The sequence below is a fragment of the Hyla sarda genome, chromosome 4 (genome assembly GCF_029499605.1).
Source record: "Hyla sarda isolate aHylSar1 chromosome 4, aHylSar1.hap1, whole genome shotgun sequence".
Taxonomy (NCBI): Eukaryota; Metazoa; Chordata; class Amphibia; order Anura; family Hylidae; genus Hyla; species Hyla sarda.
Genome location: NC_079192.1, coordinates 193,620,894 through 193,647,156, shown reverse-complemented (window position 1 = coordinate 193,647,156; position 26,263 = coordinate 193,620,894). Strand labels below are relative to the sequence as shown.

General features: G+C 43.9%; 1 protein-coding gene across 1 annotated transcript in view; it reads right to left on the bottom strand.

Annotated features, from left to right (window-relative positions):
- Positions 1-26,263, bottom strand: part of CHCHD3 (coiled-coil-helix-coiled-coil-helix domain containing 3) — a 238,911-nt gene that overhangs the window by 179,506 nt on the left and 33,142 nt on the right. The window contains exon 3 of the mRNA XM_056573182.1: positions 16,684-16,765. Within this exon, the coding sequence (XP_056429157.1) occupies positions 16,684-16,765 (82 nt within the window). The remainder of the gene's footprint in view (positions 1-16,683; positions 16,766-26,263) is intronic.

Below are 26,263 nucleotides of genomic sequence, written 5' to 3'. Positions count from 1 at the left end.
AAAAAAAGGAAATTGGACATAATGTCACACCAAACTCCAAAAGTGGGCTGGACAAAATTATTGGCACCCTTGACTTAATATTTGCACACCCTTTGGAAAAAATAACTGAAATCAGTGGCTTCCTATAACCATCAATAAGCTTCTTACACCTCTCAGCCCGAATGTTGGACCACTCTTCCTTTGCAAACTGCTCCAGGTCTCTCTTATTGGAGGGGCGCCTTTTCCCAACAGCAATTTTAAGATCTCTCCTCAGGTGTTCAATGGGATTTATATCTGGACTCATTGCTGCCCACTTCAGAACTCTCCAGCGCTTTGTTGCCATCCATTTCTGGGTGCATTTTGACGTATGTTTGGGGTCATCGTCCTGCCAGAAGACCCAAGATATTGGACGCAAACCCAGCTTTCTGACACAGGGCTGTACAGTGCGACCCAAAATCCGTTGGTAATCCTCAGATTTCATGATGCCTTGCACACATTCAAGGCACCCAGTGCCAGAGGCAGCAAAACAAAACAAAAACATCATTGACCCTCCACCATATTTCACTGTAGGTACTGTGTTCTTTTCTTTGTAGGCCTCATTCCGTTTCAGTAACAAGTAGAATGATGTGCTTTACCAAAAAGCTCCATCTTGGTCTCATCTGCCCACAAGAAGTTTTCCCAGAAGGATTTTGGCTTATTAAAGTTAATTTTGGCAAAATGTAGTCTTGCTTTTTTATGTCTCTGTCAGAAGTGGGGTCCTCCTGGGTCTCCTGCCACAGTGTTTCATTTCATTTAAATGTCGACGGATAGTTTGCGCCGACACTGATGCTCCCTGAGCCTGCAGGACAGCTTCAATATCTTTGGAACTTGTTTGGGGCTGCTTATTCACCATCTGGACTATCCTGCGATGACACCTTTCATCAATTTTTCTCTTCTGTCCACACCCAGGGAGATTAGCTACAGTGCCATGAGTTGCAAACTTCTTGATAATGTTGCGCACTGTGAACAAAGGCAAATCTAGATCTCTGGAGATGGACTAGTAACCTTGAGATTGTTGATATTTTTCCACAATTTTGGTTCTCAAGTCCTTAGACAGTTCTTTTCTCTTTCTGTCATCCATGCTTAGTGTGGCACACACAGACACAATACAAAGACTAAGTGAACTTCTCTCCTTTTTATCTGCTTTCAGGTGTGATTTTTATATTGACCCCACCTGTTACCAGCCCAAGGTTTAAAAGGAGCATCACATGCTTGAAACAACCTTATTTTTCCACAATTTTGAAAGGGTGTCAATAATTTTGTCCACACCATTTTTGGAGTTTGGTGTGACATTATGTCCAATTTGCTATTTTTCCAACATTTATGGCCATTACTGTAGATTAGAGTACAAAGTACAAAATGAAGTGCTAAAACAGTAATCTTTAAACTAGATACAAAAACAGTAAAGTAAAAAAAAAAAAAAAAAAAAGTGATTTAGTATAAAAAAAAAAAAAATATGCTATTGGATATATACAGTCTTATACAAAAGTTTAGGCACCCCTGAAAATTTCCATGATTTTCATTTATAAATAATTGATAATCCTCGCCTCCAATGCGTGAGTCAACTCTTATTGTACAGCTGTTTAAATCACACTATAACCGAGTATATTGGTTTCAGTGCGAGTGAGCTAGTGGTCAGATTCTCTTTAATTTAACAGGGCTTGCAGTGTGACTTGTGAACAGTATTAAGAAACCAAATACCATGTTTCAAGCTTTTTTCTATATTCACACTCCAGAAAAAACATAAATAAAGGACACATTTATCCCCCCCCCCCCCTAAACTTCATATATAAAAAAAAAAACAAAGGAAAAAAAAAACTACTATTTCTGTTGCATAAAACTAAGCCTCATAAATTAAAAAATAATGCTTTCAATTTAGCTTGTAAGTAAGATATTAAATAGGTTCAAAACTAACTCCTCCAAAACATGCAAGGGTAGGAAAACACGTTGCAGATTTTCTGCAGTAGAAACTTTGCCATAGACAGAAGTGGACCCAGCTGAAAGGGGGAAGCATAACACTGTGCTAGATATTGCCCCTTTCAATAGGATCCACTGTATTAAATTTGCATCATATTTGCAGTGTAAGTTTGAATTCTTGCAGCACTTTTTCTTCTGTACAAATAGTACAGATTCAAGCTGTAAACAAATCAAGCAAATTAAAATTTTTATAAGAATTTGCCGTCGATAAACGCACAGCATAGATACGAATATAAACATGAGCTGCATCAGGGAATTCCATAACCAAACCCAAGTCATTGTGATAATAAAGAATATAATCTGTTGTGTTTACTCTCTCAAGGCCCAGCTAAGGAAACTAGAATAAACATGTTATTAAAACAGAGATCAATAAGAAAAAAGCCTTAGTGTGTACCAAACCACAAAAGGTTAGACCTCAAGTATTGATTTTAATATAACACTTTTCGCTTTGTCTCCCAAAGGGTTCCTTTCTGATATTACGCTTCATTTTTCTTTCACTTTGTATCAAGGCTGGGAAAAGTGTTATTTTGTGCAGCAAAAGGGAAATAGACTACTGACTGGAAGACGACCTGAAATATATTGATAAAGCTCAATGATATTACAAGAAGGCACAGCCGACTGAAGTTTAGATTGCTTCAAACTACACAAAAATCCTGGATTTAAAACCAAAAACTAAATTGCAACTATTGTAGAAAAAAATACTAAAATTAAAAACGGGTCTGTATGTGTCCCACCAATAGAATGAGGGAGGGGGGTACAAACCCTGTACAGGAGGGGAAGAAATAGAAAGGTGGTCCTGAATGTATAAAAAGGTGAGATAAAGATGTATTCCCATTTGCCATGGGCTGTAACATTTCATGCAGGTACAAGCACCATGCTTGCTGTGCATCTCCGTTACCTCCAATGAACTAAATGGAGACAGCCTTGGATGTTACATTCACTGGTTGGGAAAGGGGTTGGAATATGTTATGTCTATATTGGGAATGCAAACAGCAGGGGAGATTTGTCAAAACCCGTGAAGAGGAAAAGTTGACCAGTTTTCAAAAGCAACCAATCAGGCCTCTGACAGATTAAAGAAGCGATGTGATTGGTTGCCAAGGACAGCTGCACCACTCTTCCTCTACACAGGTTTTGCAAAATCTCCCTCAGTATGCGCAAACCACTGCCATCTCAATATTGTATCTATTAAAAACTCCTTTTATTTAATATTTATTTTTCCTGTTGGAATCACTTGTGTGAAACATCGGTGGGCAGAGTTTGCCATTCTGATACCTGGAGGCAGTACCACGAGGATATTTTCAATAAGGCCTATATAGTTGTTGTGGCTCATCAGTTCCCCTAAAGGGGTATTATGAACACTTTAAAGGGGAAGTCTGGTGGTCATTAATTTTTTTATGTTTACTTATTGTTTCTGTGGGTGACCCATTTGTTCCCAGTTGTTTTTGGAGCGTCTATTCGTAATTTTTGTCCCCTCTGGTCCCCCAGTTCTCCATTGTCCACATGCATGCATTTCCTGCATTTCTCTGCTATGCAGAGTACTGGTCCCTGCTGTGCAGTTTTGCTTGTTTCCTTCCGGCCGCTATGTTGGTGAATGCTGCCCACTTTACTTTGCTTTTATCTCCTCCCTGTTTAGTCCCTTTTTTTTTTTTCATTTCCATTCCCGCCCACCCTATGAGTGTTCAGCCTTCTAAACTTGTATGTTTCCTCCCATTCCCGCCCACCCCATTTTCCTGTTTCGCCTTAGCAACTTGTTTGTTCATGCCTTCTCTCAGCCTATCAGCATGTGTTGTTCATGGGTGCGGCGCCCAATCAGGAGCTCTGCTTCACGTAGCTGCACTGTCTTTATGTACACATCTGGTTTTATCTCACACAGACTATCCCCTTTGTCGGAGCCGTGCTGTGTTTGCTGGAGCGTTCTCTCTCTCTCTCTCTTCAAAATGGTATATTTTTTTATTTATTGGGGACATTTTTTTTTTGTTTTTGCTTTTTCTTAGGTTTTTACAGTTTTGTTGGGTGGGAGTAAACATGGGGGGTTTCATTCACTTATGTGTTCTCAGTGTTTTTTTGTTTGTTTGTTTGTTTTTTCTTATCTTTCTGCATTGTGCTTGTCAAAGTGTTTCTTTGGTAATATGTGTCTGCCAATGTTTTTTTGGGAAATTTTTTATTAAATGTTAATTAAATTTTGCGGTAAAACTGAGAAGATGGGTTTTGTTGAGGTGGTTTCTGGTTTACTGAACTGGTGTTTTTCTGCTCCATTTTTATTTTGTTCTTTTGCCACTTTTTTTTGTTTAGTTTTTTTACATCAATTCTAGTCATCTATTTTATTTTGACAGTTTTTGTGGGCCTATGTTTCCACCCTTTTGGCTAATCTTGATCGTAATTTTGCATTTATTTTTTTCTGTGGGGGGGGGGGATTTGTGTGTGCAGTTTCGCATTGGCCATTATCTGTTTACCCTTCTCTGGGTAACTTTGGATTATTTTCTCCTTTGTTGTCTATATTTTACCTTTTTGGAGGTGAACCAGTTAGCCTGTTGAGAGGCCGAGTGTTGCTGTTGTGTGCCATAAACCTTCATTTTGTAAAATCTAACTGCCTGAAGGGGTGGTCACGTGGCTGTTTCCAGGTTATTTGCCTAAAGCTTTTTTTGCTGGCCCTTGAGCATGCCCATTGGCTATGGCCTTTTACCTGCCCCACTTTACTTCTGTGGTTACACACTGTACCAAACCTCCTACTCATGTTATTACCTTATGAAGGTTAAACACTACCAAATCTCCTTAACAGGTATTCACCTTACTAGGGATAAATACTGTAATAACCCTCCTCCTCCTCCTCATGTCATTTCCTTATTACTTGGCAGAAATGGTGGTTCAGGCTGGGTGGGTGTTTTGAGTGCGTGAGGGTTTGAGATGCTAGCTGACATGCGTTTATGGCAGTGTGCAGAGTGTCACCCACATCAAGAGTGTGCTGTAGCCCGCATTTTTTTTCCTATATTGTCTATAACGGTCATGGGTGGCTGACAGTCCACTATTTTGCTAATGCTCGCCTATTACCAGATGAAGGCAGTAACCCCGCCAGTGCCAGTTAGAAGATGATTTGCATATCTGGAAGAAAAGAAGATAACGGGCGATCAACGGCGGATTGATCAGCGTCCCCCCGCACAAACAGCCAGTACCTCTGGTTAGTGCGGGGGGATTTGGTGACAGTTTTCCTTTAATGACAGACTGGCACAATGCAGCTAAAACAAAGGACTTTTCAGTACCGGACTTCCCCTTTAATCTTGATTGTTCTAGGTATACTGTTTAACCCCTACAGGACCCATGACGTAACGGTACGTCCCGACACCCTGGGTCTTAAGGACCAGGGACGTACATTTACGACATGGGCAGTTCTAGTCCCCGCCGTGCTCCTGGCGGGGATCGGAGCGGGATGCCTGCTGAAATCATTCAGCAGGCAACCCGTGCAAATGCCCAGGGGGGTCATCAGACACCCCCCCCCATGTTGGCGATCGCGGCAAATTGCAAGTGAATTCACACTTGCGATTTGCGCGACTCCGGTTCATTACAGGTCTATAGTGACCCGGAATGTAAGGGGGATCGCGGGTGTCTAAGACACCCACGATCCCCCTGAAGGCATAGGGGTGAGGTGGCACGGTTGCCACCCCTCCTATCCCTGCTATTGGTGGTCTAGACACGACCACCAATAGCAGATCAGGGGCGGGGGGAGGGGGGGGTTTACTTTCGTTTTCCCCGTCCTGCCCACCCACAATAGGCGGGGCAGGACAGGGAAACGACGGGGACCGGCGCCGAAGATCCACTTACCGATCCGGGAGGGCGACGGAGGCTGCGGGCGACGGAGATCGGCGGGCGGCGATGACGTGCGGCTGGATCCGACGGAAGCCGGTGAGTTGCCTAGCAACATCTGGAGGGTACAGTTTGAGACCATTATACAGTGGTCTCTAACTGTAGCCCTCCAGATGTTGCAAAACTACAACTCCCAGCATGCCCAGAAAGCTGTTTGGGCATGCTGGAATATGTAGTTTTGCAACAGCTGGAGGGCTACAGTTTGAGACCACTATATAGTGGTCCCTAAACTGTAGCCCTCCAGATCTTGCAAAACTACAACTCCTAGCATGCCCTAACAACTGTTTGCTGTCAGGGCATGCTGGGAATTGTAGTTTTGCAACAGCTGGAGGACCACAGTTTGGAGATCACTTTGCAGTGTTCTCTAAAACTGTAGCCCTCCAGATGTTGCAAAACTGCTAATCCCAGCATGTCCAAACAACAATCAGCTGTCTCGGCATGCTGGGAGTTGTAGTTGCGTACCTCCAGCTATTGCATAACTACATCTCCCAGCATGCCCTTCGGCGATCAGTACAAGCTGGGAGTTGTAGTTTTGCAACAGCTGGAGGCACACTGGTTAGAAAATACTGAGTTAGGTAACAGAACCTAACTGAAGGTTTTCCAACCAGTGTGCCTCCAGCTGTTGCAAAAGTACAACTCCCAGCATGCACGGTCTGTCAGTACATGCTGGGAGTTGTAGTTTTGAAACAGCTGGAGGTTTGCCCCCCCATGTGAACGTACAGGGTACATTCACATGGGCAGGCTTACAGTAAGTTTCCTGCTTCAAGTTTGGGCTGCGGCAAATTTTTCGCCGCAGCTCAAACTCCTAGCGAGAAACTCACCGTAACACGCCAGTGCGAATGTACCCTAAAAACACTACACTACACTAACACATAATAAAGGGTAAAACACTACATATACACCCCCTTACACTGTCCCCCCCAATAAAAACGTCTTGTACGGCAGGGTGTCCAAAACGGAGCCTCCAGCTGTTGCAAAACAACAACTCCCAGCATTTCCGGACAGCCACTGACTGTCCAGGCATGCTGGGAATTTAGCAACAGCTGGAGGCACCCTGTTCGGGAATCACTGGCATAGAATACCCCTATGTCCACCCCTATGCAATCCCTAATTTAGACCTTAAATGCGCATGGCGCTCTCTCACTTTGGAGCCCTGTCGTATTTCAAGGAAACAGTTTAGGGCCACATATGGGGTATCTCCGTACTCGGGAGAAATCGCACTACAAATATTGGGGGGCTTTTTCTCCTTTTACCCCTTATGAAAAGGAAAAGTTGGGGCTACACCAGCTTGTTAGTGTAAAAAAATAAAAATGCTGGTGTTGCCCTTTACTTTTTATTTTCACAAGCGTTAAAAGGAAAAAAAAGACCCCCAAAATTTGTAACGCAATTTCTCCTGAGTACAGAAATACCCCATGTGTGGGCGTTAAATGCTCTGCGGGCGCACAACAAGGCTCAGGAGTGAGAGCGCACCATGTACATTTGAGGTCTAAATTGGTGATTTGCACAGGGGTGGCTGATTTTACAGCGGTTCTGACATAAACGCAAAAAAATAAATACCCACATGTGACCCCATTTTGGAAACTACACCCCTCACGTAATGTAATAAGGGGTACAGTGAGCATTTACGCCCCACAGGTGTCTGACAGATTTTTGGAACAGTGGTCCGTGAAAATGAAAAATTTTATTTTTCATTTGCACAGCCCACTGTTCCAAAGATCTGTCAAACGCCAGTGGGGTGTAAATACTCACTGCACCCCTTATTAAATTCTGTGAGGGGTGTAGTTTCCAAAATAGGGTCACATGTGGGGGGTTCCACTGTTCTGGCACCACGGGGGGCTTTGTAAAAGCACATGGCCCCTGACTTCCATTCCAAACAATTTTTTTCCCAAAATCTCAATGGCGCTCCTTCTCTTCTGAGCGTTGTAGTGCTCCAGCAGAGCACTTGACGTCCACACATGGGGTATTTCCATACTCAGAAGAGATGGGGTTACAAATTTTGGGGGAGTCTTTTCTGCTATTAACCCTTGCAAAAATGTGAAATTTGGGGGGAAACACACATTTTAGTGGAAAAAAAAAAATATTTTTTTTTACATATGCAAAAGTCGTGAAACACCTGTTGGGTATTAAGGCTCACTTAATTCCTTGTTACGTTCCTCAAGGGGTCTAGTTTCCAAAATTGTATGCCATGTGATTTTTTTTTTTGCTGTTCTGGCGCCATAGGGGCTTCCTAAATGCAACATGCCCCCCAAAAACCATTTCAGAAAAACATACTCTCCAAAATCCCCTTGTCGCTCCTTTGCTTCTGAGCCCTCTACTGCGCCCGCCGAACAATTTACATAGACATATGAGGTATATGCTTACTCGAGAGAAATTGGGCTACAAATTTAAGTATAAATTTTCTCCTTTTACCCCTTGTAAAAATGTAAAAATTGGGTCTACAAGAACATGTGAGTGTAAAAAATTAAGATTGTGAATTTTCTCCTTCACTTTGCTGCTATTCCTGTGAAACACCTAAAGGGTTAAAACGCTGACTGAATGTCATTTTGAATACTTTGAGGGGTGCAGTTGTGGGGTATTTCTAATATGAAGACCCTTCAAATCCACTTCAAACCTGAACTGGTCCCTGAAAAATAGTGAGTTTGAAAATTTTGGGATTTTTCACCAAGAAAGGATGCAAGTTACCATAAAATTTTACCACTATGTTAAAGTATAATATGTCACAAAAAAACAATCTCGGAATCAGAATGATAACTAAAAGCATTCCAGAGTGATTAATGTTTAAAGTGACAGTGGTCAGATGTGCAAAAAACGCTCTGGTCCTGAGGTGTAAAATGGCCTGGTCCTTAAGGGGTTAATGAGGCGCTCTACTGCTTTTCTTTTTTCCCCAATTACAGCAGGGACACACTCAATTGGAAAGGCCTTATAGGATTCAGAAGAAAGCTAGATACAAAAGCCCCATAAATAAATTTTTCACATGATATTTACTCAACAGATGTATCTTACAGAGCAGCTTGTTTAAATCCAGCTAAGTCTCCTTTCACACTATATGTTGCTCCGTTTTAAAGACCTATTACAATGTCCCGTTAAGAAAACCCTTAAAAACGGGCGTTAAAAAATCCCATTCAAATCTATGGGATTTTTTGATTATCCATTATCACCAGTTATAGCCCGTTATGAATAACGGACGTTATTTGTGACAGGAGAAAAAAAAACGCACACATTTTTCTCCCGTCACAAATAACGTCCTTTATTCATAATGGGCTATAACGGATAATCAAAAAATCCCATAGACCTTTCTTGATGGGACATTTTAATGGGTCTTTAAAACGGAGCAGCATATAGTGTGAAAGGAGCCTAACTGGCATCCATACATCTTAAACCACTGGCCGACTCCTCCCCAATCTGACAACCAGTAAATTGCAATGAGTGCTTATATGACTCTCCTCCCAGTGCAGTAGTCAAAAAAGGAGAGGCATTATTGGAAATGCAGGTTGCATTAGGAGAGCTGTATCAGGGGAAAGGGAATCAAGGTGGCAGACAACCAATGCCTCAACCAAAAGTAGGTATAAACAAGAGCCTTTATAATATTTTAATAATAGGCTGTGCAGAATTATATGAGAAAAAAAATATATCAGTTAGCTTCTTTAAAAAGATAAGTCGCTGATGAAAAGTAACCATGTAACATTTTAAACAGATCTCTAAAACACCACCTAGTTTTCTATATGTACTGAGGCACTAAATACATTTCTACACTCAATTTTTTTTGTTACAAAAATATATTTCTGCTTTCTATGGACGTGAATTTCATAGCTGGTTAATCTCTATGGCTGGTACCTTCCAATGGGTTGCAAGGTTGTTGCACAGATTTTCCAGCAGAAGTTAATGGAGCAGCTGCACCCAGCTGACCAGATGCACATTCCCATTCCAAAGGTTCATGATGCATGGCACCATCTGCCTCTGCCAAGTCATTCACTGAATCAACCTACTCAAATTTTGCCAATTCACACGAAGCCTCTAAAGCCACTGGGTGTAAAACCTTCGGTACATCTGGACAGATGTACAAGTAATACAAAAAATATTAATTTTAAAGATGAGACAGGAATTAAGCCTTTAACCTTATTAAACATATAGAAATGTCAAATCACAAGAGCAAAAACTGACCATTAGGTTGATTTTATATGCAAAATGAGTTGTGGTAAAAGAATGATAACAACCGATGGTGAAAAGGTTAAAAGCTATGGACACCTCTTAAAAAGCACTTGTTGTGCTTTCTCACTTTTTCCATAAATTTCTAGAAACAAAAATACTTTGTTTATGTACTACAACTTCTTTTATCAGAAAAGTAGGGATGTCTCAATACCGATACTGGTATCAGTACCAACACTGGACATTTGCACGAGTACTTATCCCCAATATCTATTCCGATACCTGGCGGCGGGACCCCCACCGGCAGGTATCACAAAGGTCCCCTGTGCTATGCTGTATGCTCAGTTGCTGTATGCTCCAGAGAAAGTTGTGTAGTTATTTCCAGTCTTACCATAGTGCTCTCTGCAGCCACCTCCATCTGTATCAGAAACTGTCCAGAGCAGGAACAAATCCCCTTAGCGAACCCTTCTTGCTCTGAACAGTTTCTGACACAGACAGAGGTGGCAGCAGAGAGCACTGTGGTCAGATTCTCCTAACTCAATGCTGACAGCAGCATTTAAACACTTCTGCCAAATGTTGGTGGTGGTATAGCACAGAACAGCTCCCTACGATTTGTTGTCATGGCAGCCAGAGGCCTATACTATGCCTCCATGGCTGTTATTAGTAATCTAATTCTGCCATAGGCAGAATGTACTAGCAGATCACTGACTGATTAGATCAATGCATTGCATTAATCTGTATAAGCAATTGAATGATTGCTCATACAAGTCCCTTAGAGGGACTAAAAAAAAAAGTGTTAAAAAATATAACAAAAATGTTATTAGAAATATATATAAAAATCCCACACAGTGAAAACCATTAAAAAAAAAACACCAAATGCCAGAACTGCAAATTTTTATTCACATTATTTATTATAAAAAATGTTATAAAAAGCAGCCAAAAAATCCGATCTATGCAACAATGTATTAAAAAACTACAGGAATGCGCCTTCACATGAGCCCAAAAATAAATAAAAAAGGGTAATAATAAAGCTTATTTATTAATAAAAAATAAAATTGAAAAAAAGATAAAATTAAATAGAAGATATATAAATTGGGTATCATTTTAAGCATACTGTCCCACAGAATAAAGATAACATGTCAGTTTTATCATAAAATCATAAGGTCATAAAATGCACTGTGTAAAAAAGAACCCCCAATTGCACTTGCTTCTTTTTTCAATCGGATCAGACATTTTTCTTTTGTTCCACCATACACTTTGTGGTAAAATGAAAGGTGGTGTTGCCAAGTATAATTGGTCCTGCATGAAAAAGAAAAAAAAAAGAAAAAAAAGGCCAAACCTCATATGGCTCTGTAAATGGAAATATGAAAGAGTAACGGCTTTTAGAAGAGGACAAAACAAAAAACAAATCTCCAGGAACATCTGGAGCCCCTCACGATCTCCATAACTAGGCTCTGAATATCCTCGTTGAAGAATTGCAGAATGGGCATGTGCTCCATGCATTCTTTGTGGGAGCACCAGAAATAGAGTACAGAGCAGAAAGGGAAAGCTGAGATCAGCTCTACCCCATCACTGTATTATATCATGTTTTACAACTTGAACGGGCTAGGATGCTACTGCTAATACCCAGGTGTATGTACTCCAGAACTTCTTTTCCACTGGGATTTAAGTCCAGCACACACAGAACAATATACAGATTAAAACATTTTTCACTTTAGTTGTTCATTTCTTAAAAACTAGTAGAACATAAGAACAAATTAGAAAATAAACCATAGGCAATAGTCAAGGCTGAACTTAAATGGGCACTGTCACCAAACATTTTTTTTATATGTTGTAGTACTTCTGTACTACAACATATCTCTAATATATAGGGATGTCCCGATACCACTTTTTTTAAAGAGTATGAGTACCGATACTTTAATTCTAGTACCCGCCGATACCAATTACGAGTACTTATATTTTAAAGGGAATCTGACAGCATGGTGACCCGGTTTCTGGCGCTGCTTACCGTGCTGATATGAGAGTCCTTGTTGTGTACAATGGAGGCGGCTGCTGTAGTATGAGCCAAGATTTCTCTTTTCTCCTTTGGACAGAACAGGGAATTTGCATTGGCGTTGAAACCGATGTCTCCGGAGTGATTGCGCTGATGTAAACAGCAGGCCCCCCTTGTAGACAGTGCCCCCTTGTAAACAGCAGCCCCCCCCCCCCCCTTGTACACAGTGCCCCCTTGCAAACAGCAGCCCCTCCCTCTTGTAAACAGCAGCCCACCCCCCCTTGTAGACAGTGTCCCCTTGTAAACAGCAGGCCACCCCCTTGTAGACAGTGCCCCCTTGTAAAAAGCAGCCCCCCCCCTTTGTAGACAGTGCCCCCTTGTAAACAGAAGTCTCCCCCCCACCTTGTAAATAGCAGGCCCCCTTGTAAACAGTGCTCCCTTGTAAACAGCAGGCCCCCTTGTAAACAGTGCTCCCTTGTAAACAGCAGGCCCTCTCCCCCCCCCCTTGTAGACAGTGTCCCCTTGTAAACAGCAGGTGGCCCTGTAGACAGTGCACCCCTTCTAGACAGCACCCCCACAGTAGTTGCTCACCTGCAGTTGCCGTCCGCTGCCCCGTTCTCCCGTCCGCATCATGGCGCCCTATGTAGGATCATGTGACACACACCTCACTCTGCTTCCTCGGGGTTCAGGGGGGACTGAGAGCGGGGTTCGGGGGGGACCGAGAGCGGGGATCGGGGTAGCACCGCGGCCATGCCCATAAAGTTTTTGTTTTCAACACAGGCTGATGTCAGGGCAAGCTGGGAGTTGTAGTGGTGAAACAGCTGGAGGCACCCTGTATATGAGCTAAGGGTGGAAGTCAGCCCCCCCCCCCAAGCAGGCATCAGTGATGTCGCGCCTGCTTGGGGAAGTCTGCCTGTCTACCTGGTAAGTGAGCACACTACCAGGTAGACAAAAAGGCATTTGTCAGATGGTAAAAAAAAATTAAAAGGGCAGGGAGGGGGTTAGGGATAGATGGGCAATAGGCAGGGACAGAGAAAAAAAAAAAAAAGGATGGTGGGAGCTACTCTTTAAAGCGTACCTATCATAGTCCCAAAAAAAAAAAAAAAAAAAACGCGATATGTTACCCGGTACCTAATCCTGATCATGTACATATATGTTTTGTGTCTCTAGGATCTTTATTTCCAGAGATATAAGCATATATCTGTTGCTCAGTTACTTTTTCATTGTGCTGGCTGGAGGGGGCGTGTCTGTCTGTCTCCCTCACTGTGTCTGCTCTGAGTCTCGGGAGCGAGCCTGAGCTGTCAGACAACTCTACTCTGTAACCCTTTCCTCTCTGGTTTCATGCTGTACATGTTACACAGAGGAAGATGCTTGGAGCTTGCCTGCAGTATTCCTAAAACATTATGGCGAGTTCATAACAGGATAAAATGCATAAATATAAGAATAGATCTTTATAAAAATTAGTGCAAGGAATTTATAGATAAAAGTACAGTATTTTTATGAATACGTTTTCTATCTGTTTTATCTTTTCCTAGTAAAGTTGGATGCTAATGAACATAGCTGTCACTGGCTAGCACCGGAGTTCCCCCACAATAGGGACAGGCCCCCCCGAGTTCCCCCACAATAGGGACAGCCCCCCCCCCCCGAGTTCCCCCCACAATAGGGACAGGCCCCCCCCCCCCCCCCGAGTTCCCCCCACAATAGGGACAGGTTCCCCCCACAATAGGGACAGCCCCCCCCCCCCCCCAGTTCCCCCCACAATAGGGACAGCCCCCCCCCCCCCCCCCGAGTTCCCCCCACAATAGGGACAGGCCCCCCTCGAGTTCCTCCCACAATAGGGACAGGCCCCCCCCGAGTTCCCCCCACAATAGGGACAGGCCCCCCCCGAGTTCCCCCCACAATAGGGACAGGCCCCCCCGAGTTCCCCCCACAATAGGGACAGGCCCCCCCGAGTTCCCCCCACAATAGGGACAGGCCCCCCCGAGTTCCCCCCACAATAGGGACAGGCCCCCCCGAGTTCCCCCCACAATAGGGACAGGCCCCCCCGAGTTCCCCCCACAATAGGGACAGGCCCCCCCGAGTTCCCCCCACAATAGGGACAGGCCCCCCCGAGTTCCCCCCACAATAGGGACAGGCCCCCCGAGTTCCCCCCACAATAGGGACAGGCCCCCCGAGTTCCCCCCACAATAGGGACAGGCCCCCCGAGTTCCCCCCACAATAGGGACAGGCCCCCCGAGTTCCCCCCACAATAGGGACAGGCCCCTCGAGTTCCCCCCACAATAGGGACAGGCCCCCGAGTTCCCCCCCACAATAGGGACAGGCCCCCCGAGTTCCCCCCCACAATAGGGACAGGCCCCCCGAGTTCCCCCCCACAATAGGGAAGGGCCCTCGAGTTCCCCCCACAATAGGGACAGGCCCCGAGTTCCCCCCACAATAGGGACAGGCCACCGAGTTCCCCCCACAATAGGGACAGGCCCCCCGAGTTCCCCCACAAAAAGGGACAGGCACCCGGGGAACAGGATCCGGCGCACGGGGGTTGGGGGGGTAAGCAGAAGGGTGATGGTGTGACATGGTCGGGTGCAGCATAAAACGGGGGGGGGGGGGGGTGTGTGTTATGGGATCGGGCGCAGCTGAGACCTGGGGGGGTGGGGAGTTATGGGACACAGGATCAGGCACAGCTGAGAACTGGGGGGTGTTATGGGACACAGGGTCGGATCGGGAGCAGCTGAGAACGGGGGTGGGGGGGTGTTATGGGACACAGGATCGGGCGCTGCTGAGGGGGGTTCCTGCCTGGATCCCGTACTGCCTGTGTGTGTGCGCGCACTCCCTGCGCTCATTCACAGGCAGTGCGTGCCCGCGCATAAGCTGTATGCATACAGCTGAAATCTCCTATACTGGATACCGGCGCGCTTTACGGATGGTATCTGGTATGCTGAAAAATCAACACTAGTCTGACTGGCTAAAGACAGACAACCCCTAGTGGTGGCTATTTTTAGATTACATTTCTGGGGGAAATTTAAATTTTTTTAAAAAAATTTATATTGCAAAAAGCAATCATATGATTAGTTCTGTAACATATAAAACGTTTTCAACAATGACAGTGCCTCTTTAAGTCAAGACTATGAATCTTTAATATGAAAAATGTTGTCTGTGACATGTTTTCTAATTTTTTTTCTCCCCTTAAGGACCAGGCCCATTTTGGCCTTAAGGGCAAGACCAATTTTATTTTTGCATTTTAGTTTTTTTCCTCCTCGCCTTCTAAAAATCATAACTATTTTATATTTCCATCCACAGACCCATAAGAGGGCTTGTTTTTTGCGTCACCAATTGTACTTTGTAATTACATCACTTATTTTACCATAAGATGTACGGCACAACCAAACAAATATTATTTATGAGGGAAAATTGAAAAGAAAGCCGCAATTTAGCAAATTTTGGAACGTTTTGTTTTCACGCTGTACACTTTCCGGTAAAAATGACATGTTTTCTTTATTCTGTGGGTCAATATGATTAAAATGATACCCATGGTTATATGCTTTTCTATAATTGTACCGCTTAAAAAAAAAAATCTCAAACCATTTTAACAAAATTAGTATGTTTGAAATTGCCCTATTTTGACCACCTATAACTTTCTCTACATGATCTGTAGTTTTTAGCAGTACCACTTTTACTTTTTATAAATTGTGACAAAAAAAGCAGCAATTTTGGACAATTTTATTTTTTTTACGTGTACGCCATTCACCGAACGGGATAATTAACAATATATTTTAGTAGTTCAGACTTTTTACACACGCGGCGATACCAAATAGGTGTATACATTTTTTTTTTTTTTTTTTTTTTTACACTCTTTGGGGGGTAAAATGGTAAAATGGTAAAACTGACATTTTATTTTATTATTGGGGGAGGGGATTTTTCACTTTTTTAGGGGGACTATTTATAGCAAACATTTGATTGCCAATACTGTTCAGTGCTAAGCATAGAGCATAGCACTGATCAGTGTTATCTGTGATCTTCTGCTCTGGTCTGCTCGATCTCAGACCACACTCAGACCACACAGAAGACACTGTGACACAGCCGGAGACAGGTGAGGGGACCTCCGGCTGCCATGCTGGATAATCGGATCCCTGCGGCAGCGCTGCGGGTGATCCAATCATCCATTCAAAGTACCGCACTGCCGCAGGTGCAGTGATCTGTATTGATGACGGCATCTGAGGGGTTAATGGCGGACAGCTGCGCGATCGCAGATGTCCGCCATTACTAGGGGGTCCCTGGCTGCTGATAGCAGCCGGGACCTGCAGCGCATGACACGAGCAATGGTCCGGTGCTCGCAGTCATGGCGGCGCGTTAATATACATCATGGTGCGTTAAGTACCACGGCACCATGACGTACATTTACGTCTATTGTCGTTAAGGGGTGCAAGATGTTTTAACCAAAGCATTTCTCTCTGGACTTACATCCCTGTTGGAAATAAATTTTACAGCAACACATCTTATAATGTAAACAGATAAGCTTCCATTAATAATGGAAGTGAGAAACCACACAAATGATCGCGTGATCATTCATACATCTGCTTATTTCAGACAATTAGTTTGTGAATTTACAATAGCCTTGTGTATAGTCAAACAGCAGCTAAAACAAGCAATATCTGCCCAAGCAAAAGAATACAGGAAGATAAAGCCAGGAAACAAACCTTTTTTGATTCTCAGATTCTCTTCTTGCTTGTTCAAAAGCCAGTTCCTCTGCAATCTTTCTCCGAAGTTCTTCTTCATTGACTGGGAAAAGAGAGTAATTGAATTACAACAATGTTTTTTTATTTTATTTTTTTATAGAAAATGTAATTTTAAAACTCCAAAAATATTGAACATTTGTACAATACACCAATTAATGTATACATACTTACATTGAATTTAAATGGGCACTGTCAGATACCAAAACTTTTTATATGTTATATATCTTGGCAAAACAGTAACCTTCATAACATTTTATTTCCTTATTATTGAAATCATAGCTGATAAAAAATAAAAATAAACTTAACCCCTTAAGGACCAGGCCATTTTACACTTTAGGACCAGAGCGTTTTTTGTACATCTGACCACTGTCACTTTAAACATTAATAACTCTGGAATGCTTTTAGTTATCAATCTGATTCCGATATTGTTTTTTTGTGACATATTCTACTTTAACATAGTGGTAAAATTTTGTCGATACTTGCATCCTTTCTTGGTGAAAAATCCCAAAATTTGATGAAAAATTTGAAAATTTAGCATTTTTCTAACTTTGAAGCTTTCTGCTTGTAAGGAAAATGGATATTCAAAATATATTTTTTTTTTATTCACATTTCCAATATGTCCACTTTATGTTTGCATCATAAAAGTGACGAGTTTTTACTTTTGGAAGACACCAGAGGGCTTCAAAGTTCAGCAGCAATTTTCCAATTTTTCACAAAATTTTAAACCTCGCTTTTTTTCAGAGACCAGTTAAGGTTTGAAGTGGATTTGAAGGGTCGTCACATTAGAAATACCCCACAAATGACCCCATTATAAAAACTACACCCCCCAAAGTATTCAAAATGACAGTCAGTAAGCGTTTTAACCCTTTAGGTGTTTCACAGGAATAGCAGCAAAGTGAAGGAGAAAATTCACAATCTATTTTTTACACTCGCATGTTCTTGTAAACCCAATTTTGAATTTTTACAAGGGGTAAAAGGAGAAAATGTATACTTATATTTGTAGCCCAATTTCTCTCGAGTAAGCACATACCTCAAATGTCTATGTAAAGTGTTCGGCGGGCGCAGTAGAGGGCTCAGAAGCGAAGGAGCGACAAGGGGATTTTGGAGAGTAAGTTTTTCAGAAATGGTTTTTGGGGGGGCATGTTGCATTTAGGAAGCCCCTATGGTGCCAGAACAGCAAAAATAACCCACATGGCATACCATTTTGGAAACTAGACCCCTTGGGGAACGTAACAAGGAATAAAGTGAGCCTTAATAGCCCAGAGGTGTTTCACGACTTTTGCATATGTAAAAAAGAAAAAAAAAATTTCACTAAAATGTGTGTTTCCCTCAGAAGAGAAGGAGTGATATTTGACTTTTTGAGAGCAAATTTTGCTCGGGGGGCATGTCGCATTTAGGAAGCCCCTATGGTGCCAGAACAGCAAAAAAAAAAAATAAAACACATGGCATACCATTTTGGACACTAGACCCCTTGAGGAACGTAACAAGGAATAAAGTGAGCCTTAATACCCCACACGGGTTTCACGACTTTTGCATATGTAAAAAAATAAATATTTTTTTTTCACTAAAAGGTGTGTTTCCCCCCAAATTTCACATTTTTGCAAGAGTTAATAGCAGAAAATACCCCCCAAAATTTGTAACCCCATCTCTTCTGAGTATGGAGGTACCCCATAAGTTGACCTGAAGTGCACTACGGGCGAACTACAATGCTCAGAAGAGGAGGAGCACCATTGAGCTTTTGGAAAGAGAATTCGTTTGGAATGGTAGTCAGGGGCCATGTGCATTTACAAAGCCCCCCGTGGTGCTAGAACAGTGGACCCCCCCCCCCCCCCACATGTGACCCTATTTTGGAAACTACACCCCTCACAGAATTTAAAAAGTGGTGCAGTGAGCATTTACACCCCACTGGCGTTTGACAGATCTTTGGAACAGTGGGCTGTGCAAATGGAAAATTAAATTTTTCATTTTCACGGATCACTGTTCCAAAAATCTGTCAGACACCTGTGGGGCGTAAATGCTCACTGTACCCCTTATTACATGAGGGGTGTAGTTTCCAAAATGGGGTCACATATGGGGGGGGGGGTCCATTGTTCTGGTACCATGGGGGCTTTGTAAACACAAGTGGCCTTCAATTCCGGACAAATTTTCTCTTCAAAATCCCAATGGCGCTCCTTCTCTTCTGAGCATTGTAGTGCACCCATAGAGCACTTTACATCCACATATGGGGTATGCTCTTACTCAGAAGAAATTGGGTTACAAATTTTGGGGGGCTTTTTTTTATTTTCTCTTGTGAAAATGAAAAATTTAGGGTGACACCAGCATTTTAGTGAATTATTTTTCTTTTTTCTTCATTTTTCCATCCAACTTTAATGAAAATTTGTCAAACACCTGTGGGGTGTTCAGGCTCACTATACCCCTTGTTACGTTCCATGAGGGGTGTCGTTTCCAAAATGGGGTCACATGTGGGTATTTATTTTTTGGGGTTTATGTCAGAACCGCTGTAAAATCAGCCACCCCTGTGCAAATCACCAATTTAGGCCTCAAATGTACATGGTGCGCTCTCACTCCTGAGCCTTGTTGTGCGTCCGCAGAGCATTTTACGCCCACATATGGGGTATTTCCGTACTCAGGAGAAATTGCGTTACAAATTTTGGGGGTCTTTTTTTCCTTTTACCGCCCGTGAAAATAAAAAGTAAAGGACAACACCATACACCAACAACATACATTTTTTTTTTTTTTACACTAACAGGCTGGTGTAGACCCCAACTTTTCTTTTTCATAAGGGGTAAAAGGAAAAAAAAGCCCCCAAAATTAGTAGTGCAATTTCTCCCGAGTACGGAGATACCCCATATGTGGCCCTAAACTGTTTCCTTGAAATACGACAGGGCTCTGAAGTGAGAGAGCGCCATGCGCATTTGAGGACTAAATTAGGGATTGCACAGGTGTGGACATAGGGGTATTCTACGCCAGTGATTCCCAAACAGAGTGCCTCCAGCTGTTGCTAAACTCCCATCATGCCTGGACAGTTAGTGGCTGTCCGGAAATGTTGTGAGTTGTTGTTTTGCAACAGCTGGAGGCTCTGTTTTGGAAACACTGCCGTACAATACGTTTTTTATTTTTATTAGGGGGACAGTGTAAGGGGGTGTAAATGTAGTGTTTTACTCTTTATTATGTGTAAGTGTAGAGTTTTTAGGGTACGTTCACACTGGCGGGTTTACAGTGAATTTACCGCTAGGAGTTTGCGCTGCGGTGAAAAATTTGCCGTAGCTCATACTTGAAGCAGAAAACTTACTGTAAACCCGCCAGTGTGAATGTACCCTGTACATTCACATGGGGGGGGGGGGGCAAACCTCCAGCTGTTTCAAAACTACAACTCCCAGCATGTACTGACAGACCATGCATGCTGGGAGTTGTATTTTGCAACAGCTGGAGGCACACTGGTTGGAAAACCTTCAGTTAGGTTCTGTTACCTAACTCAGTATTTTCTAACCAGTGTGCCTCCAGCTGTTGCAAAACTTCAACTCCCAGCATGTACTGATCGCCGAAAGGCATGCTGGGAGATGAAGTTATGCAGCAGCTGGAGGGATCGCAACTACAACTCCCAGCATGCAGAGACAGCTGTTTGCTGTTTAGGCATGCTGGGAGTTGCAGTTTTGCAACATCTGGAGAGCTATAGTTTAGAGACCACTGCACAGTGGTCTCCAAACTGTGGACCTCCAGATGTTGCAAAACTACAACTCCCAGCATGCCCAGACAGCAAACTGCTGTCTGGGCATGCTGGGAGTTGTAGTTTTGCAAGATCTGGAGGTGCACAGTATAGAGATCACTTTGCAGTGGTCTCAAACTGTAGACCTCCAGCTGTTGCAAAACTGCAACTCCCAGCAAGCCTAAACAGCTCTCTGGGCATGTTGGGAGTTGTAGTTTTGCAACATCTGGAGGGTTACAGTTTAGAGACCACTATAGTGGTCTCAGGCTGTAGCCCTCCAGATGTTGCTAAGTAACTCACCGGCTTCCGTTGGATCCAGGGAGCTGCGTCGCGGTCCTCTTCTTACGCCGATCGTTGCCCGCTGCCGTCGCCGATGGGCAAGTGGATCTTCGGCGCCGGTCCCTGTCGGTTTCCCCGTCCTGCCCCGCCTATTGCGGGTGGGCAGAACGGGGAAACCGAAAGTAAACCCCTCGCGTCTATACCACCAATAGCAGAGATAGGAGGGGTGGCAACCCTGCCACCTCACTCCTATCGCTACAGGGGGATCGTGGGTGTCTAGGACACCCGCGATCCCCCTTCTATTCCGGGTCACCGGGTCACCATAGACCCGTAATGACCCGGAATCGGCGCAAATCGCAAGTGTGAATTCACTTGCGATTTGCGCCGATCGCCGACATGGGGGCGTCTAATGGCCCCCTTGGGCATTCGCGCGGGGTGCCTGCTGATAGATATCAGCAGTCACCCTGGCCCGGTCCCCGCCCGGCGGGAACCGAAATTCCCACGGGCGTACAGGTACGCCCTTGGTCCTTAAGTACCAGGGAGCAAAGGCGTACCTGTACGCCCTTGGTCCTTAAGGGGTTAAAAAATGACACTCGGGGGCCCCATACCATTTAGAAATAATCCTGTCCAGCTGCAGCATCATCTTTGTCCCAGCTGAAGCACAGGCTGGGACAATGTCCTGGAAGTGATGGTGGGACTAGCACTCCTCTGTACTCACTCCTGGCCTATCAGACTGCAGCATGAAAACAGAGAGGAGGGGGGTTACAGAGCAGCCTGCAATGATTGGATGAAGAGATCCAGCACAGCAGACTCAGGGAGGATGATGAGCAATGCAGAGTGAGGGACACATCCCCTCTAAAGCACAGAATGACAAACCAAGTGAGCAACAGATATAAAATAACTTCTAAGAGAAATATAGGTGCTAGACACAAATATATGCACATGATCAGGATTAGGTACTGGGTAACATAATATATTGGTTTTTTTTGGGGGGGGGGGGTTGGGGGGGATGTGACAGGTACTTTTTAAATCAAAGATGCTGTCCTATAGCTCTTTGCAGCTGACCATCACTACCACCAGTTTAAACAAATGTAGTTCAAAACATTTATATATAGGTGGATTTCTGAATGTTGTATGTCTGTATGTATGTATGTCTGTATGATGTCTGTATGTTCTGAACAACTGCATACTGCACATGTGATGTGTAATTTACTACAAGATCAGTGATAGAAATCTGAAGCTTACACTCTGCCAGCTTGACCATGCTAAGTCTATAGTACGAAGTAGCATTCTATTTATTTTTATTTTTTTTATTTTCTATTAAGAAGATCTTTGTGGCAGGTAAATGGAGTTTGTAAAAACCCCACATGCTTCCATGGGAATACGTGGAGCATGCGTCAAAATTTGTATAAAAAACACATGTGAATGAGTGGTTAATTGTTTTTATACAGAATCCATAAACAAGAATTTTAAAAACAACACTTAGGAGGCAAAAAGATAAAGAAACACAATACACCTTTAAGCCACGTAAAGCACCACCTTACTTAACACAATTTAACATATAAAATACAAAATGTTTGAATTTAACATTTTAATTCATCTTTGCCTTAACTTTAATTCAGCTTGCTCCCCCCGCACTAATTAGTGGTATTGGCTGGCAGTGCGGGGGACGCTGATCAGTTTGAAGCTCACCGTGCCTGGATTCGCCCCGCTGTTCGGCTGAAATCTTCGTTCTTCTGTATATGGTAATTAGGTGCTAACTGGCACAGGCGTGGTAACTAGCACTCTGACATCTCTGGCGGCCAAGCTCATCAATATTCCTCCCCTCTCTCTTCTCCCCGCTCTGGAATGAAGAGGGATAGGTGGAGGGAAGAATATTGATGAACTGGGCGGCGCTGCGGACTAGCGGCGCTGACGTCAGAGTGCCAGTTACCACGCCTGTGCCAGTTAGCACCTAATTAGCACATACAGAAAAACGAACGGCAGTGCAGATCCGGGCACGGTAGGCATCAAACTGATCAGCGTCCCCCGCACTACCAGCCAGTACCACTGGTTAGTGCGGGGGAACCAAGCTGACAGTTTTCCTTTAAATTAATTTGCCTTATATATTATACAGGGTGAGCCATTTATATGGATACACCTTAATGAAATAGGAATGGTTGGTGATATTAACTTCCTGTTTGTGGCACATTAGTATATGTGAGGGGGGAAACTTTTCAAGATGGGTGGTGACCATGGCGGCCATTTTGAAGTTGGCCATTTTGAATCCAACTTTTGTTTTTTCAATAGGAAGAGGGTCATGTGACACATCAAACTTATTGGGAATTTCACAAGAAAAACAATCATGTGCTTGGTTTTAACGTAACTTTATTCTTTCATGAGTTATTTACAAGTTTCTGACTACTTATAAAATGTGTTCAATGTGCTGCCCATTGTGTTGGATTGTCAATGCAACCCTCTTCTCCCACTCTTCACACACTGATAGCAACACCGCAGGAGAAATGCTAGCACAGGCTCCCAGTATCCGTAGTTTCAGGTGCTGCAGAATGGGCAAAACAAAAATTAGAACCGAACCCTCAGTTTAGGATTTTGTTCAGTGATGAGGCAAACTTTTATGTGAATAGTGAAGTTAACAAACAAAACCACCGCTATTGGTCTGACACTAACCCACATTGGATAGATCCCTCCAAGACTGTGGGAATACAAAAATTGATGGTATGGTGTGGTATATGGGGTACAAAGATAGAGGGGCCATTCTTCATCAATGGAAACCTCAAGGCCACTGGATATGCGAAATTGCTACATGATGATGTGTTTCCCTCTTTATGCACTGAAGCTGGCACGTTCCCTGAGTTTTTCCAGCAAGATGGTGCACCACCACATTATGGGTGTCAGGTCCGAGCATTCCTAGATGAACAGTTTCCTGGAAAGTGGATTGGTCGTCGTGGGCCAGTTGAATGGCCCCCAAGGTCTCCCGATCTGACCCCCTTAGACTTTTATCTTTGGGGTTATCTGAAGGCAATTGTCTATGCTGTGAAGATACGAGATGTGCAGCACCTGAAACTACGGATACTGGAAGCCTGTGCTAGCATTTCTCCTGCGGTGTATATAGTAGTATATAGCAGTGTATACGGATACTGGAAGCCTGTGCTAGCATTTCTCCTGCGGTGTTGCTATCAGTGTGTGAAGAGTGGGAGAAGAGGGTTGCATTGACAATCCAACACAATGGGCAGCACATTGAACACATTTTATCAGTGGTCAAAAACTTGTAAATAACTCATGAAAGAATAAAGTTACGTTAAAACCAAGGACATCATTGTTTTTCTTGTGAAATTCCCAATAAGTTTGATGTGTCACATGACCCTCTTCCTATTGAAAAAACAAAAGTTGGATTCAAAATGGCCGACTTCAAAATGGCCGCCATGGTCACCACCCATCTTGAAAAGTTTCCCCCCTCACATATACCAATGTGCCACAAACAAGAAGTTAATATCACCGACCATTCCCATTTTATTAAGGTGTATCCATATAAATGGCCCACCCTGTAGTTACTTCTAGTTCCCAAAGGGATTTCTATAAGGTCTCCAAAATGGAATAATTCAATGAGCTGTAGACCTTGGAGAAAATGCCAAAAAAAATATATAAATCAATCACATGATCCCATTAATTCTAGGTGCAGACATTTAACATTTTCTGTTTGCTCAGTAAAATAAAAGGTAAATTTGTGGCATTTATCAAGATTTTTTTTCCCCCTATTAGACATCATACAAATGATAAAACATCCTCCTTGTGCTACAAGTGCAAACATAATATTGCATACTTGAGTTTAACCTCTTAAGGACGCAGGGCGTATCCATACGCCCGTGGGAATTCCGGTCCCCACCGCTAGCCGGTTGGGGACCGGAGCCGGATGCCTGCTGAAATCATTCAGCAGGCATCCCGGCATATCGCCCAGGGGGGTCATTATGCCCCCCATGTCGGCGATGGCCGCAGATCGCTGGACAATTCAGTCCAGCGATCTGCGGCGATTCCGGGTCAATCGGGTCTCCAGTGACCCGGAATAACTGGCTGATCCGAGACGGCCCCGAACAGCCAGAGCCTGCAGGGGTGAGGTGGCACTGGTGCCACCTCACAGTCGCCCTGATTCGTCGGCCGGATCACCGGCCGACCAATCAGGGCGCCTGCTGCAGGTATCACTCCCGCACCCGCTCCGCCCCTCTTCCGGAGGACGTGAGCGGGTGCGGGAAGATGACCCCAGGTGCTGGGGACCCCAATCCCCGGCGTCCATGTTGGGATCGGGGCCCCAGGAGCTAATGCGGCGGCGAGGGACAGTCCTGCGACGGAGCAGCAGCAGGAGGTGAGTTACAGCCTCCTGCGGTTGCTTAGCAACAGCTCCCAGCATGCAAAAAGGGCATGCTGGGAGAGCTGTAGTTATGCAACAGCAGGAGGCAGACCACCACAACTCCCAGCATGCCCTTATGGGCATGCTGGGACTTATGGTTTTGCAACAGCTGGAGGCACATTTTTTCTATGGAAAAGTGTACCTTCAGCTGTTGTATAACTACAACTCCCAGCTTGCACAAACAGCTAAAGTGCATGCTGGGAGTTGTAGTGGTGCATCTGCTGGTTGCATAACTACAACTCCCAGCATGCCCATTGGCTGTCGGTGACTGCTGAGAGTTGTAGTTTTGCAACAGCTGAAGGCACACTGGTTGTGAAACTCAGTTTTTTTTTACCTAACTCATTGTTTCACGACCGGTGTGCCTCCAGCTGTTGCAAACTACAACTCCCAGCAGTCACCTTACACCATGCACCATACATGCTGGGAGTTGTAGTTTTGCAACAGCTGGATGTCCCCCCCCCCCCCCCCCCCCCAATGTGAATGTACAGGGTACACTCACATGGGCGGAGGCTTACAGTAAGTATCGGGCTGCAAGTTTGAGCTGCGGCAAATTTTCTGCAACAGCTCAAACTTCCAGCGAGAAACTACTGTGAACCCCCGCCCGTGCGACTGTACCCTAAAAACACTACATTACCACAAAAAATAAAATAAAAAGTAAAAAACACTACATATACACATACCCCTACACAGCCCCCCTCCCCAATAAAAATGAAAAACGTCTGGTATGCCACGGTTTCCAAAACGGAGCCTCCAGCTGTTGCAAAACAACTACTCCATGTATTGCCAGACAGCCACTGACTGTCCAGGCATGCTGGGAGTTTTACAACAGCTGGAGGCACCCTGTTTGGGAATCACTGGCGTAGAATTCCCCTATGTCCACCCCTATGCAATCCCTAATTTAGGCCTCAAATGCGCATGGCGCTCTCACTTTGGAGCCCTGTCGTATTTCAAGGCAACAGTTTAGGGTCACATATGGGGTATCGCCGTACTCGGGAGAAATTGTGTTACAAATTTTGGGGGGTATTTTCTGCTTTTACCCTTTTTAAAAATGTAAAATTTTTGGGAAAAGAAGCATTTTAGGTAAAAAAAATTATTTTTTATATGCAATAGTCGTGAAACGCCTGTGGGGTATTAAGGTTCACTTAACCCCTTGT